Consider the following 16,992-nt stretch of genomic DNA (forward strand, 5'->3'; position numbering starts at 1 on the left):
ATCACGCCTGAACATCTGAGTTCATGGTAATATATATATATTCTTTCAGATTACAAGTCTGACTCTCTAACCCAGGGATCCTTAAATATGGCTTTCATGTAGAGTTTAGCTCTAACCCTAATCAAATACACCTGAGGTTGCTAATCAATGTCTTCAGGATCATTAGAAAGTCACAGGTAGGTGAGTTTGATCAGGGTTGGAGCTAAACACTGCAGGAAAGTGGATCTCGCGAGCCAGATTTGAGCATCTCTGCTCTAACCATAGCCAGAATCTGTGAGTTTGTTATCAGAAATAACGGAACTAAGGTAACATTGAATAAGTTAATGAGTGGCTTTATAAATTTGTGTCTTTACAATGCTCAACCCCTGCAAAAACACATTGTAAAAAATATAAAATTAAAAACTCATGAGATAATACTGTAAATCTACACTCCACAACACCAGCATTTGTAAAAAAAAAGAAAAAAAAAAGGTATTTGTGAGCATGTAAGAAAACCAGCTGAAGTACTGGTCATTACAAAAAACATATTCTTTTTTTTCTTTCTTTCTTTCTTTTCACTTCACAAGAGTGTGGATGTTTCTTTTTTTATCCGCTGTCTACTGAGGTACGGGTGAGCTGCCCCCAAGTGGTAGGCTGATATGAATGACTTCAGATGACTCCATTTTATTTTTCTGTAGAGTTGTTTTGAGAGTGTCCCCCAAATACAGCTTTATATTTGAAATGTCCTTTATTCAGGAAGGGAATCCTTTGTAAGGGGACCAAAACATTTAAAAACGCCTGATGTAAACCATATGTTTCTATCTATTATTTCTATAGTAATGCAGTTTGGCCATTCAAATGTTTAACTATTCCATCATTATTGTATGGAAACAATCAAGCCCAGCTTCTAATATGCCTAATAAAAAGATGGCTGTTGTTCAATCAGCTTTTATTGGTCGTTTGTATTCAACAGTGATATAAAACTATGTTCCCATTTGGCAAAATGTAAGCACTTGTTTCAAACCACACCCACTACTATTGTGGGCATCAGACAGACATTAAGAAGACATGAATCCAGATGTTTTGTCAGATGTGATCGCCCTGAAACAGTTGAGCTTGTTCTAATAAAGTGTAAATGATATGACAATGAAATTCGGGTTAATCCGCTTTCACTGAAGATTTTGTTAAACAAAGATGCAACAGTGTTCAACACTGTTTAAATATTTAAAAGACACAGAGTTAATAATCAGGATTTAAGACTGTATATGGATTTTTTGGAATAGATGGCGGAATATAGGTTTGCCAACCTGCATTATGGTCAAAGAAGAAGAACTTGAAGGAAGGAAGGAATGAATGAATGAAATTGAAATTAAACACGTTTTTTTTTTTTTATATGAATATTTTTACTTTGTAAAAAAATATATATAATAATAATAATGAAACTCCCATCTATTTTGATCTCAGCGTTCTTATTTTTACTCGCACATGGTAAGACATTTTATGTTACAGTCTCTGTACTTGTTAGCTACAATTTAAACCAAGCGTACTCCAAGCACGTGTGCTCAGCCCTATGGGCATTATTGCATCATACAGTGAGAAAATGAAGTCTATTAAAAATGAAATCATTACACAAATGTTGAAATCGATTAAATCGTCATATAAACTGATAAGTGTACATTGAATGTAATGTGAGTCGCTTTGAATAAAAACCTCTGCCAAATAAATAATAGGCTATAAATGAACAAAGCCAAAAGTTTTATTTTTCAAAGTAGTAGGCCTACTAAAAAAAATCAATATTTTGTAAGTAGCACCATTTTCTTAAGTGTTTTCATGGAATATAGTTATTTATAATATTCGCAATGGGAAATTTTTATTGTGAATTTGTGAAAATACTTGGCTGTATGGACGCAGAAATATGTTTGGGGAAAGCAGTTTATATGTGAAGTATGCCTGAAGGCTAAATCAATGATGAACTTATGCTGTTTGTTTCACGTGTTACTATATGAATGCAGCCATGTCTCTACACCCTTGAGATCTTCTGTAGGCTAGAAAATCATTTATCTTGGCGCGGTGTTACCGGTATTAATTAAGGCCTGTTTACACCAAGAGCGATAAGGATAATTATAAATACAGTGAACGATAAATGTCTGTTTATTCTAGGTGCATGAGATAGTTCGAAGACGAGAGGAGTTGGGAATCCGTCACTCTGTTTAGACAGTTGTCGTCTTTTAAAGATAACTTTTATTCATACTTGCGTATGAGTCACTTTCAGTTTTTGTTGTTCTTGTTGCATTTACACGACTTTAACCAGTAAATGTCCTCAGCACGTTTCGAGCACTTCTAAACCAGGGGTCTCCAACCTTATTTCATTCGGGAGCTACTTTTTACAAATGAAAGCTGCTGAGAGCTACCAGTGTTATACAAATGCAAACTGTTATACACGGCATTGTTAAAATGCGCTGGAAATATAAAAAAAAATACTGATACACTAAAATAATTTGACCAAGTTTTATGATAAAAGCCAACAAATGAATTAAAATGAAAATGAAAGCGAAGTGTGGCCAAGTATGGTGATCCATACTAGGAATTAGTGCTCTGCATTTAACCCATCCAAGTGTACACACACAGCAGTGAATAAACACACCGTGAACACACACCCGGAGCAGTGGGCAGCCAATGCTGCAGAGCCCGGGGAGCAATTGGGGGTTCGGTGCCTTGCTCAAGGGTCTCACCTCAGTCGTGGAGAGCGCTGGTTATTCACTCCCCCAACCTACAATCCCTGCCGGACCTGAGAATAAAAAATAAAATCTAATAAAATTAGCAGCAGTATGCACTTTCTGTTTGCATAAACAGTGAAATAAAAACATTATAAATGATTGCCGGATTTTAAACTAACAAAAATGTTCATAACATGTTATCTACTGACATGTACTACATGTTCAAAAAAAGTTTTGACAATTTTTTAAATAAAATTATAACATTTCAGCCTTTATTATTATTATTTTTTTTATAAAAAGGATGAGTCATAATGAAAAAAAAAAAATAAAAAAAAAATATATATAATAGTTCTACATCAGCTAATGTGCATTTAAAAAATCTCAACACTTCTGATAACAAGGTAGCCTATTTTCTGTTAAGATTTAAAAAAAAATTTGGTCTGATTTTTCCATTGGTCTGAACAAAAATGTGGCAGACAGACTGAATGAATTTGTAAATCTACAGTTTGACAGCAGATGGCGCTTATGAACAGCAGAACAGAGCTGTTTCCACGGTAACGTCGCTCTGATGAGAATGTCTTGCGTGTTAACCAGGAGCATACTTTGTGTTGAATGAACTTACTCTCTGATGCGTTTTTGGAACCAGCATACATCAAGTAAGCAAGGTTTGGGTTAATCAACCGAGAGTTTAGGGTTTAGCAGATGATAAATTAATCTTGCTTTCTGGAATACACTCCTGAAGCAGCCAATCAAGCTCCTCAAGATTGCTTGAAAACACACAGGCAGGTGTGCTGAAGCAGGTTAAAAATTAACTTTGCAGGATAGTGGGTCCCAATGAACAGGGTTGAAGACCTCTTGTATATGCCATGCCTCCAAGACATCTTATTAGTTTTCGTTAAGAAATATTTGTTTTAGTTGTTGAATACGAAAGGTTTGACTCACATTTTATTCACCCTGACATCCCTATTTCATTATAATTTCCTGCTGAATCATTTTGTTTGGTTTATAATTAACTAATTTCTTCTCCAGGTGTTTTTAGTGTTGGCACTGATGGACTGTCAGCATTTGTGATGGATGGAGATTCAGTCACTCTACACACTGATGTTGAAACGAAACAACAAGAAGATATAAAATGGTATTTTGATGACACTAGAATAGCTCAAATCACTGGAGATCTCAGTTTTATCTGTACAGATGTTCAGTGTAATGGTGGTAATGAGAGATTCGAGGACAGACTAGAGCTGGACAGTAAAACTGGAGCTCTTACAATCAGAGACATCAGAACCACAGACTCTGGACTTTATGAATTAAAGATCATCAGCATCAGATACAGCAGCGAAAATACCTTCAATGTTACTGTTCATGGTAAGTCATTTAATGAATAAATCTGTTTAAAAGCAGGTTTAGATCACATAATTAATGTTATCCTTTCTGTTTGAATGAGGAATTGTAACTCCTAAAATAAGTTTATAAAATGTGTGCAAAACAGAGATACATGTTGCTTTTGAAAGAGCATGATTAATCACGTTCAGATCCAGAGATTGTTTTATGCTTTGGCTTAAAGATCCTTCAGTCAGCTGGTTTGTTTCAGGTGTTCCTGCTGCTGAACGAGATGAAATGAAGAGAAAGTCAGTGAAGGAGGGAGAATCTGTTACTTTAGATCCTGGTGTAATGAAAACCCCAAATTATTTAATGACGTGGTATTTTAATGACATTTGCATCGCTGAAATCAATGAAGAACCCAGAATGGTTTGTACAGATGTTCAGTGTGAAGAAGGTACTGAGAGATTCAGAGACGGATTGAAGGTGGATCATCAGACTGGATCTCTGACCATCACAAACATCACAATCACAGACTCTGGACTCTATAAACTACAGATCACCAGCAGCAGATTCAGCATCATAAGGAGCTTCAGTGTTAATGTCACTGGTGTGTATCATTTAGTTTATTTCCCTTGAGCAATCTTAAAATAGTTCAATTTGTTTTTGTTTTTTTTCTTTCTAGAAATGTTCTTCATTGTTTCATTGTGTTTGAAAAAGTGAGCTTTGACTCAGGTATTAAGTATGGTTGCAAAGGGGTGGAACATTTCTAGAAAAAAAAATACAAATGCTGAAAAATTTCCACAATGTTTCTGAAATTTACCAGAAATGTTTCACCTCTTTGCAACCCTAATATTATTTAGATCATCACCTTCACGTCAAGTGACTAATGTTAACATTGCTATTTTTTTCTGACAGCTCAATGATGTGATGCAATTTTAGGTGCTGTTCTTCAAAAACACACTAGAACTCACCACTTATCAGTTAAAGCAATATCATACAGCTGATGACTAAAGCAGAAAAGTGTAACATTTGTAAAATGAATTATAATTTGCTCTCTAGTAATAATGACTTATTTACTCTTTCAGTTCCAGGTCTGTCTGCAGGTGAAATAGCAGGAATATGTGCTGCTGCTGCTGTCCTGCTGCTTATGGCTGCATCTGTTTGTGTGTTTTATTTTTACAAGCGTCGAGCAAAAAGGAAAGGTGAGTATTACATTAGTGATGGAAAGTCTGTTTTTTTTTCTTCTCTCTGTGAACTGGTTCTTTCAGACAGTTCGTTTCAAAAACTTGGTTCAAAAACTTTTTCAATTTACGTCAATACTATCCGATCATTTTTGTGCCCCAATTTTGGTAATTTATATATATATATGTGTGTGTATGTATGTATGTATATTAATGTTGTCAAATGATTAATCGCATACAAAATAAAAGTTATTGTTTACATAATATGCGTGTACTGTGTATATTTATTATGTATATATAAATACACACGCATGCATATATTTAAGAAAAATTTTGTTTATATATAAAATAAATTATATGAATATAAATATATACAAAAAAATTTCATTGTGTTTGAAAAAGTGAGCTTTGACTCAGGTATTAAGTATGGTTGCAAAGGGGTGGAACATTTCTAGAAAAAAAAATACAAATGCTGAAAAATTTCCACAATGTTTCTGAAATTTACCAGAAATGTTTCACCTCTTTGCAACCCTAATATTATTTAGATCATCACCTTCACGTCAAGTGACTAATGTTAACATTGCTATTTTTTTCTGACAGCTCAATGATGTGATGCAATTTTAGGTGCTGTTCTTCAAAAACACACTAGAACTCACCACTTATCAGTTAAAGCAATATCATACAGCTGATGACTAAAGCAGAAAAGTGTAACATTTGTAAAATGAATTATAATTTGCTCTCTAGTAATAATGACTTATTTACTCTTTCAGTTCCAGGTCTGTCTGCAGGTGAAATAGCAGGAATATGTGCTGCTGCTGCTGTCCTGCTGCTTATGGCTGCATCTGTTTGTGTGTTTTATTTTTACAAGCGTCGAGCAAAAAGGAAAGGTGAGTATTACATTAGTGATGGAAAGTCTGTTTTTTTTTCTTCTCTCTGTGAACTGGTTCTTTCAGACAGTTCGTTTCAAATCACATGCCTGTATATATTTAAGAAAAATGTGTTTATGCATTTAAAATATTTATATATAATATAAATTATATTAATATAAATATATGCATAGAAATATTTTCAAAATATATACTGTATGTGTGTGTATTTATATATACATAATAAATATACACAGTAGACACACATATATTATGTAAACAAAAACTTTTATTTTGGATTTGATTAAGCGCGATTAATCGTTTGACAGCACTAGTGCAAACTGAATGTAATGTTTCAGAAGCTTAATGGCATGTTAATTGAAATTGAATGAAAATCTATTATAATTAAATGTAATACTAAATACAATTAGCTGAACTTTTTTGATCCACACAGGACTTTAGTACATTTTTATATGTAATTTCTTAAGTACCTCTGTTGCCTTTTAAATATGGCCAAACTGCCGAATGTACTGACAAGAATGTTTAACAAACTAAAATTTACTTTATTAATTTCTACTGAAACATATTTGTCATGTATTAGCTATATTGCTACTGCCTTATTATATAGTAGGCAAAAACACAGTATGTGAAATGAGTAGCATGTCCGAATTCATAGTATTCACAAAACAATAGATAAAAAGTACCCTTAACATTCGCACAATTTTTCCTCATTAAATGTAGTACCTATTTCAATCAAAGACATCTGGTGGTTCCAGAAAATGCGGCTGTCACCATAATGAGGTCATGTGGAGTATGGAAGTCATGATGGAGCCTGAAACACCATGAAATGGTGCTGTTTGTTAAGTTCCTTTAATTTTCTTTGTTATAAATGTCTGTACGGTCATTTGCATTCAGACAGTTTACGTTTACAAGAACATGAGGACAGTTGTTGTTTCACTTCCTTGCACAAGAAAATGGTTGGTAAGAACAAAAGTTCCTGCATGTGGACAGCTGTTTATAACTATACTGATGATATTTTCAGTGTATCTTTTTTATTTTTAAATCCCATTATGTAACATTGCAGTGCTTTCTGACAACATATTCACACCTGGTATTAATATCCATTTTGAGTAATCTGCGATGCCACGTGACACCACCTAACGGTTATCATTGTTTTGCTTTTTTAAAAATAAGAAATAGAACAGAGAGAAATTAAAGTTTGAAGGGAAACAAAAGCCATAAACTCTCATGCAGATATTGCGAGATGTGATGTCAAAGGCAAAAAATGTCCATAATCCTTCCATGCCCTCCAAAAATAAGCATGCACTGTTCCAACATATACAGTGGAGATCAAAATTAGATCGGCATTGTCCTAAATTTAAAGGTCACTGCTTAGTCCTATTTGAAGTTATCCTAGCAGGAGTAGAAGGGCAGTTTTTAAAGCATATTTCAAAAGTTAAATATATTCTGAACCACAGTATAAAAAAAACTTAAATGAGATATTTGAAAAAATAACTCTGATCAAAATTAAAGAACACTTACAGATACCTCCAAGTTACTGGTGTTAATCTGACACCTGGTGCTAATTTCCTTAATTATATGACAAACCCTATTTAACTGGAAGCATTCCTCCAATTTTCACTGAGATTGCAAAATGGCAGGCCACTCTAAGGTGACTGAAACCCTGGGACAGGAGATTGTCCAGATGAAGGCGAAAGAGATTACTCATTCTGCCATTGCATGAGAAGTTGGTCATTCCAAATCGGTTATTTCTGGAATATTGCAGGTTTTCAATTACACTAATCAATTCAAGTCCCCCAAAACGGCTGGTTGTCTAAGTAAGACAAATGCACAATGCACATGATAATGCACAGACTCTCAATGGGGAATCGGTTCAACACTGCAGCTGGAATTGCTTGCCAGTTCAGCGCTGAAGATTGTATGCGATTAATCATTTGACAGCACTAATATACATACATACACACACATATATAATATATATATATATATATACAATTACTTTGATTAACCAAGTAATATGTGTTTAATTGAGTTTGTTATTGTTGTTCAAACAGACACCAGGACGCAGCACAGTGATCAGGTAAGATGCTATGAGCACTGAATCGGTTTGCCTACAAAAAAATCTGATTCAGATCTGCAAGTTGGCACCATGTTTGTGTGATTTATGCAGTTTGATTCAGAAATCATTACACTGAAACACCAATAATAACTGACTCATCAGGACAGCGCTGTTCTTACTGTTTTACTTCATAATAAACAATGGTGTGGATACATTTTTATTATTATATACATTTTTATTGTTATATATAATTATATATACATATAATTCCAATAGTTGATTTAATTATATTATTATGAGGATTATATTTAATATTTAGTTTTTTGTTACTTTTTTTAAAAGTGCAAGGGTGCCAATATTTTTGGCAACAACTGTATATTACTGTAGAACAGAAGATGACTGTAATGCAGTTTATCAGATTCACTAATATTTAGGAAAAGAACACCATATGTTCTGCAAACATAAAAAGAAATACACTTCCAGCTCCTAGTCTACTTTTTTGTGTAAGCGAATCATTAGTCCTGTTCATGTCTTTTACCTTCTGTGAATCTGTTTTCTTACAGGCGATTGGTGTTAACGATTTGTCGCCTAATCAGAGTGAGATTCCACTGATGAGTGATGCTAATGAGAGGTCCTCTAATCACACTGATGCTCTAGTGATGAACACTACCAATGACCCGTCCTCTAATCACATTGAGATGGAGCCTGCGGCTGCCAGTGAGATTTAACATTATTAATTATTTTGATACTTTCATGGGAAGTGAAGAGAGGATAGAGAACGGATAAATGTTCTTGTTTCCAATCCTCTCTTCATCATAAGACAATCTCATTGCTCAGAGAAATAGTGTCACCATACCAAGATTTTAGGAGTCACTACCAATACCAAGTGAAATTTCACCTCAACTTTAGTTTCAACACCACACCAAGAACTAATATGATTTTTGATACTCATTTAAATAATAAATGAAGCATGTGGCCTAAATATTAAGTTATATAAACTTGAATTCAAAAAAGAAAATGAATCCTGTCACTCACTCAGGCCCCGTTTACACTTGATATTAAGGCTGCATTTACACTGCAAATGCCCAATTCTGATCTTTTTACTGTATCCGATTTTTTTGATGACCTGCTTACACCTTCGTTCCATTAAAAGTTACCCGTATCTGATATCTGCATTTACACTACATAGGCTTAACTTGAAAAATGCTTAATAAGGGTTACACAGTTGCCAAGGATACGCAGAGCGAATGTGGGCAGCCACACCATCGGTTTCCAAAAGTCTACATTTTGGTCCATTTACACTTAAACACAACAAAAATGCACTAGTGCAAACAAGGCCTTAGAATGCTGACTGTTTCTATAGCAACTGGGACTACCAGCAGCTGGAGTGATGCAATGACTTTACAGATGAGCCATTGGCTTTTTTTACTCCGAAGGCATGGTTCTCGTCTATAGAGTGGCCAAATTGAGTGTTGCATTTTTCCCCATTCAAAACTATACAAGTGACATGTCTTGGGTATTCTGTAGTCGTTGGTAATATATCCAATCTGTCCGATTTCACGGCAGGTGCATGCACATATCCGATTCCTATCAGATTTATTTTCACATATGTATGAGGCCTGAAACCAATCTGAGAGTATCGGAATCCATGTGCTTTTTTCCTGCTTACACATTCATGGGCCATATCTGATCTGTGTCACATGAGAGGAAAAAAATCGGAATTGGGTGACTTGAACCATGCAGTGTAAATGCAGCCTAATAAGATGCATTTTGGTCGATCGGATCACAAGTAGTCGAGGGAGACACATTCCCGTTCACACCAGGAGTTTTAATCTGTCTCTTCTGTCCACTTTCGACCACTTCTGTTCTGATTTCTTTTAAAGGGAGAGTCTGCGGGCCTTTTCTGAACCTTCGATCTAAAATCAGCAACACTCGTCTCATTGGGTCCTGTTGAAGCGTTCTGTTACGGCCCACCACAATCGAATCTATAACTCTGTACTCGTGCATTGTTTACTGCTCTGATTGCACACGTACATCACGAAGACATCTATTTGACGTCTGTTTTTACATCTGCAAGACTTGAACGAATAAATATGTCACATTATGTCAAAATACCCGTCTTGGCGAGTATCCTCATAAACAGTATGTTACGTCTTAAAGGATCTTAAACCGCAAGAAATCACCTGTATCATTATTATAGATCCACTCAGTCTTCAGAATCATTTGACAGCACTAATATACATACATACACACACATATATAATATATATATATATATATACAATTACTTTGATTAACCAAGTAATATGTGTTTAATTGAGTTTGTTATTGTTGTTCAAACAGACACCAGGACGCAGCACAGTGATCAGGTAAGATGCTATGAGCACTGAATCGGTTTGCCTACAAAAAAATCTGATTCAGATCTGCAAGTTGGCACCATGTTTGTGTGATTTATGCAGTTTGATTCAGAAATCATTACAATGAAACACCAATAATAACTGACTCATCAGGACAGCTCTGTTTTTGCTGTTTTACTTCATAATAAACAATGGTGTGGATACATTTTTATTGTTATATATAATTATATATACATATAATTCCAATAGTTGATTTAATTATATTATTATGAGGATTATATTTAATATTTAGTTTTTTGTTACTTTTTTTAAAAGTGCAAGGGTGCCAATATTTTTGGCAACAACTGTATATTACTGTAGAACAGAAGATGACTGTAATGCAGTTTATCAGATTCACTAATATTTAGGAAAAGAACACCATATGTTCTGCAAACATAAAAAGAAATACACTTACAGATCCTAGTCTACTTTTTTGTGTAAGCAAATCATTAGTCCTGTTCATGTCTTTTACCTTCTGTGAATCTGTTTTTCTTACAGGCGATTGGTGTTAACGATTTGTCGCCTAATCAGAGTGACGTTCCACTGGTGGATGATGCTAATGAGAGGTCCTCTAATCACACTGATGCTCTAGTGATGAACACTACCAATGACCCGTCCTCTAATCACATTGAGATGGAGCCTGCGGCTGCCAGTGAGATTTAACATTATTAATTATTTTGATACTTTCATGGGAAGTGAAGAGAGGATAGAGAACGGATAAATGTTCTTGTTTCCAATCCTCTCTTCATCATAAGACAATCTCATTGCTCAGAGAAATAGTGTCACCATACCAAGATTTTAGGAGTCACTACCAATACCAAGTGAAATTTCACCTCAACTTTAGTTTCAACACCACACCAAGAACTAATATGATTTTTGATACTCATTTAAATAATAAATGAAGCATGTGGCCTAAATATTAAGTTATATAAACTTGAATTCAAAAAAGAAAATGAATCCTGTCACTCACTCAGGCCCCGTTTACACTTGATATTAAGGCTGCATTTACACTGCAAATGCCCAATTCTGATCTTTTTACTGTATCCGATTTTTTTGATGACCTGCTTACACCTTCGTTCCATTAAAAGTTACCCGTATCTGATATCTGCATTTACACTACATAGGCTTAACTTGAAAAATGCTTAATAAGGGTTACACAGTTGCCAAGGATACGCAGAGCGAATGTGGGCAGCCACACCATCGGTTTCCAAAAGTCTACATTTTGGTCCATTTACACTTAAACACAACAAAAATGCACTAGTGCAAACAAGGCCTTAGAATGCTGACTGTTTCTATAGCAACTGGGACTACCAGCAGCTGGAGTGATGCAATGACTTTACAGATGAGCCATTGGCTTTTTTTACTCCGAAGGCATGGTTCTCGTCTATAGAGTGGCCAAATTGAGTGTTGCATTTTTCCCCATTCAAAACTATACAAGTGACATGTCTTGGGTATTCTGTAGTCGTTGGTAATATATCCAATCTGTCCGATTTCACGGCAGGTGCATGCACATATCCGATTCCTATCAGATTTATTTTCACATATGTATGAGGCCTGAAACCAATCTGAGAGTATCGGAATCCATGTGCTTTTTTCCTGCTTACACATTCATGGGCCATATCTGATCTGTGTCACATGAGAGGAAAAAAATCGGAATTGGGTGACTTGAACCATGCAGTGTAAATGCAGCCTAATAAGATGCATTTTGGTCGATCGGATCACAAGTAGTCGAGGGAGACACATTCCCGTTCACACCAGGAGTTTTAATCTGTCTCTTCTGTCCACTTTCGACCACTTCTGTTCTGATTTCTTTTAAAGGGAGAGTCTGCGGGCCTTTTCTGAACCTTCGATCTAAAATCAGCAACACTCGTCTCATTGGGTCCTGTTGAAGCGTTCTGTTACGGCCCACCACAATCGAATCTATAACTCTGTACTCGTGCATTGTTTACTGCTCTGATTGCACACGTACATCACGAAGACATCTATTTGACGTCTGTTTTTACATCTGCAAGACTTGAACGAATAAATATGTCACATTATGTCAAAATACCCGTCTTGGCGAGTATCCTCATAAACAGTATGTTACGTCTTAAAGGATCTTAAACCGCAAGAAATCACCTGTATCATTATTATAGATCCACTCAGTCTTCAGCTGAGTCAAAGTCATTGTTAGACCTGACTGAAGAACTTCAAGCACTGGTTTTATTTCGTATATTTGTTCTATTGTATTTATCTGTGCCATTGGTTGTAATGTGTTTATTTGTTTTTATTTTATTACTTGACCACACTTGAGATGTGTTTGATACCGTTTGATAATGTTTGAACTTTGAAAGAAGCTAGTAGCTTTTTCTGTAACATTGGCATTGAGCCATGCTTGAGGGTTTAACTCGGATGGCAAATGAAGACATACAGTACAGTAACTACAGTAAACTAATACAGTACTACAGTAAACTGAAATAACAATTATGAAATAATCATTTTCATTTTAAAGTATTACAACATATTGTACTTCTGTCTTAGGAATAATAATAATAATATCATATTCAAATTGTTTGTCTTCCTAAAATGTGATGTGGACTGAGACACTATCAAACTAACAAAAAATGCACCAGACTGACTTGCATAAAAGTTTTCAATGACAAAAGTGTCTTACTTCGATTTCAGACAGTATGCCTTTAATACTGGGGCAATTTTTCAATATTTTTTTTAACTGTAAGACCTATAAATGCCTTGACATACCAGTTATTTTGTCCCATTCGAGGACATTCACTTATAGTTGCTAGCATTTGCTGTTTACGTTTATATGTCGCCCAGATGGGCGCATAGCTGCAACAGAAGAGATGCCGAAAAACTAATGCTGCAAGTGTTGTTAATTGATATTGTTGACGTTAACACAAAAGACTGATATTATGTTGTTAATGTACCAAGTGTTTTTTTTCTTATCCAGCATCTTACCAAGCAAGCTGCCATTAAAATCAACCATCTTTATACAATAACACCAACCAGAGTTAACCAGCTTGAAAAATCATTTACTTCATAGTAGTTGAAACATTTCACTGAGAGTGTTTATGCTCCATGCCTGTATGCATAAATGCTGTGGGTTGTGTTTGAATGATGAAATAGCATGTGAAACACCTAGTGCCTTATTCCTCAGGAAAAGTGCTACAGCATGAGTTCCACATGATAAAGCAATAACAAATAGTCATGTTTTATAGTCTTCATGCATTTGTTTTCTATATATCTTTGTTGAAATGTGGGAAAAAAAACACAGTGAAACTTTGTGAACAAAACATTTGTGATATATTATGAAGTGGTGCTGATCAGATTAATTCATTTTTTTAAATGTAATGACTGTATTTTATTATTTTTTGTGTGTATAATCCTCTCACAAAGCCTTTGCTTCTGATTTGATTTGTATTTTTTAATAATTACATTTTTATACTTTTTATACGATTTTTGTGTTTTACTGTAATAAATTACATTTACTCATAACAAGTGGAATCTGTGAGTTTATTATTATTTTTCAGAAAAGTATTCAAAAATAACGGAAATAAGTTACACTGAGTTATTAGAGCAATCATTGTGTGTGTCTGTACATTTTGGAATGTAATTTCAAATTTGATGGATTGAAACGTTCACCTTTAAAGGTTTTAGGTTTTTACTCTGTCAGTTTCTGGTTTTGACACTAGAGGACATTCCAGTGATATATTGTGCACTGCTTATAGTATACACACTTTATGTATAAATGAAATATTAGGCAATTTATAACAAACGTTTGATTCTGTCTTTACAAAAAAACCAATAGGAAACAACTAGTAGTGACCATTAATAATAACCCTAATATAAGCACTGATATTTGATTGAGCGAGAAAAAAAACAAAACTGGATGATTTCGTCTCTCTGTCCTTGTTTTGGCGGATAATTAAGGATAGCGTTGCAAGTCCATATTAGTGGATTTATGAGTTATTAAATGTTGAATGAATATTAATCTCATTCATGAAACAGTCTATCTGGATCACAACACACATTTAAATATGCATTTAGTATAGTTTTCTAGCAACACTGCTCCTTTATGTTAGCTACTCCCCCAAACAGATGAAAACTAAAGGCATTAGTATAACTGTCAAACATCTGCATGGTACTATAAATGTCACAATAGCAAATCATACATTGCATTTATTCTTAAAACGAATCCCAGACATTGACAGACAAAAACAGGATATGATCGTTACAAACATCTGTGAGATCAAGAATAGTTATTGTTAGAACTCTTGTAACTAGCAGAGCTTGTCTACAGGGTCACAGCGTGAGTTCATAAGATCGTGGATTTATAGTGAGATGGATATGCCCTTCAACATCATGTTTATATGTCACAAGCACATGATGTTTTGGCTGGAGAGAATATTCTCTCTCTCTCTCTCTCTCTCTCTCGTGTACTGAAGAAAAATGTGTCAAACTGTTAAAATCATGGGCAGAAATGGAAAAACACCCTACAACCACACATGCTATAGACACAGACACAGTGTTGACACCTCAGACCCAAACTCATGAACAGACATCAAACACAAACATACAGAAGCAGGCACATTCTCATGCTGAAGATGTTTGTCTACCAAACCACATTTCACAGAATGAAGAGGTTCACTTTGACTTGTTGAACATTTTACATTTATGGTGAGCAGATATACATGTCCTCAATTTGTTTTTAGACCCAAAAAATGAATATGCTGTCATTTACTCACACTCATGTCATTCCAAACCCACTGGACATTTCAATCATCTCCATTTTTGTCCATATAATGAACATTTTCAAGCTTCAAGAAATGGACGGAAGCTTAAATTAGCATGCTTGATGCACAAAAACCAGTGAAGTTTGTTCTCGCACATCAAACAAGTATGTTTTTAAAGGGAGTTTAGGTGATTTGGTTCAAAAATATTTTTGTTATGCTGGCTGAAAGTCTTTTCACATCCCGATAGCAATCGCTACATTAAGTGACAGCGCTGGAGGAGGCGTGGCTTTGGAGAGTGATTTGCAGGAAGGATGCAATCTTATGCTTTCAAAGATAGCTTTAATTTTTCTGTTTTTCAAACACATCATCCATATAAATTTGTTGTTGATTTTGTGATTCTTACCAGTCCAGGAACTCAACCAAAGACTCTGAATCTTAAGAGTGAATCTTAAGACCCTAATGTCTTAAGAGTTTCTTAAATGAAGGTGATAACACAGCTGTATTTGGGACTGAAGAAACAGACCGACGTTTGATCATCATCTCATGACGACAGGTACATACTCCACAATATCCTCCTCTTCAACTTTCTATAAAAACATGCAACATAGTGCTAAAATTGTTTGCCTTTCAAAATGTAACACATTTTATTTAAAATCAAATATTGAAATTAAGTAATATTAGGGTTATAATACCTTTATATACCTATCGTACATCTAATGGTACCACTATGAACTCTTTTGGGGTAAATAAGGTACAAAGGTCCCATTTTGACATTTCTGCCCCAGTGACAAGCTATTGTAAGATTCCATTTTTCATTCTGCTACATTAATCCTTTTTGCTAAACATAACTAGGCAGTGGATCGGTAGTTCCATGTATGCTTTGCATGAGACAGCAAATGTTGAAAGGAAGTGTTGTGTTTTCAGGGACATTACATGCTAATATGAGACAGGGCTAGCATCTAGTTAACTGACAACACAAACGTGTTCTGGTTTTCTTTTGAATCATTGTTTTTTGAATTTATACAATGTTTACTGACTAAAGAGTTTTTAGAGCAATTTAAGAGTGTTGATAGTGGAGTTTTCACATTGAAAACATACGGCATAATGTAAATAGGACCTACTTCATATTAAGTGTCCTTGACCACTACTTACTTTTAAATTAAAGGGGTCCTATTATGGTTTTTCACTTTTTTAATTTTAGTCAGTGTGTAGTGTGTATGTTTGGGCATAAAAATAAAAATCCCTTTTCAAGAACTACAGCGAACGGCTCGTTTGGACTACAGCGTTTGTTTTCCGGGCTTTGTGATATCACAAAGCGGCTCAGAAATATGAATGGTTGGGAGGTGGGGTGGGGAGGGGCGAGGTTGTGGTTAGAACGCTTGGTTGAGTGAATGCATCAGACGAGACGACGAAGAAGAAGTGCTGCTGCAGAGTTAGTGCATCAGAGAAAACCAAGAAGAAGAGCTGCAGTGCTGTAGTGTAAAATTTTCAAACACAAATAGATCTGTTTTTCACAACATATATTAAGCATTTTGTAATGCCATTATTAAATTACAATAAATTAATTAATTTGGCATGATAATGGATCACACATACATTAAAAAAAAAGATCTTAGCAGAGTATGCAATAATTATATCAATATTCATGACTTTTTAATTTTTATTGAAGCTCAACAAATTACATTGTCATTCCTAGAAATGTTAATTTGAACACCAGCAG

General features: G+C 34.8%; 1 protein-coding gene across 1 annotated transcript; it reads left to right on the forward strand.

The window, feature by feature from the left end:
* Positions 1-213: 213 nt before the first annotated feature.
* Positions 214-10,205, forward strand: LOC107567318 (uncharacterized). The gene is made up of 7 exons (XM_016252981.1): positions 214-273; positions 3,726-4,061; positions 4,288-4,626; positions 5,105-5,221; positions 8,142-8,167; positions 8,710-8,863; positions 10,030-10,205. The coding sequence occupies exons 2-7, from the start codon at positions 3,767-3,769 to the stop codon at positions 10,098-10,100; spliced, it is 1,002 nt and encodes a 333-aa protein (XP_016108467.1). The 5' UTR covers positions 214-273; positions 3,726-3,766; the 3' UTR covers positions 10,101-10,205.
* Positions 10,206-16,992: the final 6,787 nt, after the last annotated feature.

The sequence above is a fragment of the Sinocyclocheilus grahami genome, unplaced genomic scaffold (genome assembly GCF_001515645.1).
Source record: "Sinocyclocheilus grahami isolate Dianchi unplaced genomic scaffold, SAMN03320097.WGS_v1.1 scaffold1147.1, whole genome shotgun sequence".
Classification (NCBI taxonomy): domain Eukaryota; kingdom Metazoa; phylum Chordata; class Actinopteri; order Cypriniformes; family Cyprinidae; genus Sinocyclocheilus; species Sinocyclocheilus grahami.

Coding starts and splice junctions, on each gene's coding strand:
- LOC107567318 (XM_016252981.1), top strand. CDS start 3,767: ATGGATGGAGATTCAGTCACTCTACACACTGATGTTGAAACGAAACAA. Junction 4,627..5,104: donor CTTCAGTGTTAATGTCACTG/GTGTGTATCATT, acceptor TTACTCTTTCAG/TTCCAGGTCTGTCTGCAGGT. Junction 8,168..8,709: donor GGACGCAGCACAGTGATCAG/GTAAGATGCTAT, acceptor GTTTTCTTACAG/GCGATTGGTGTTAACGATTT.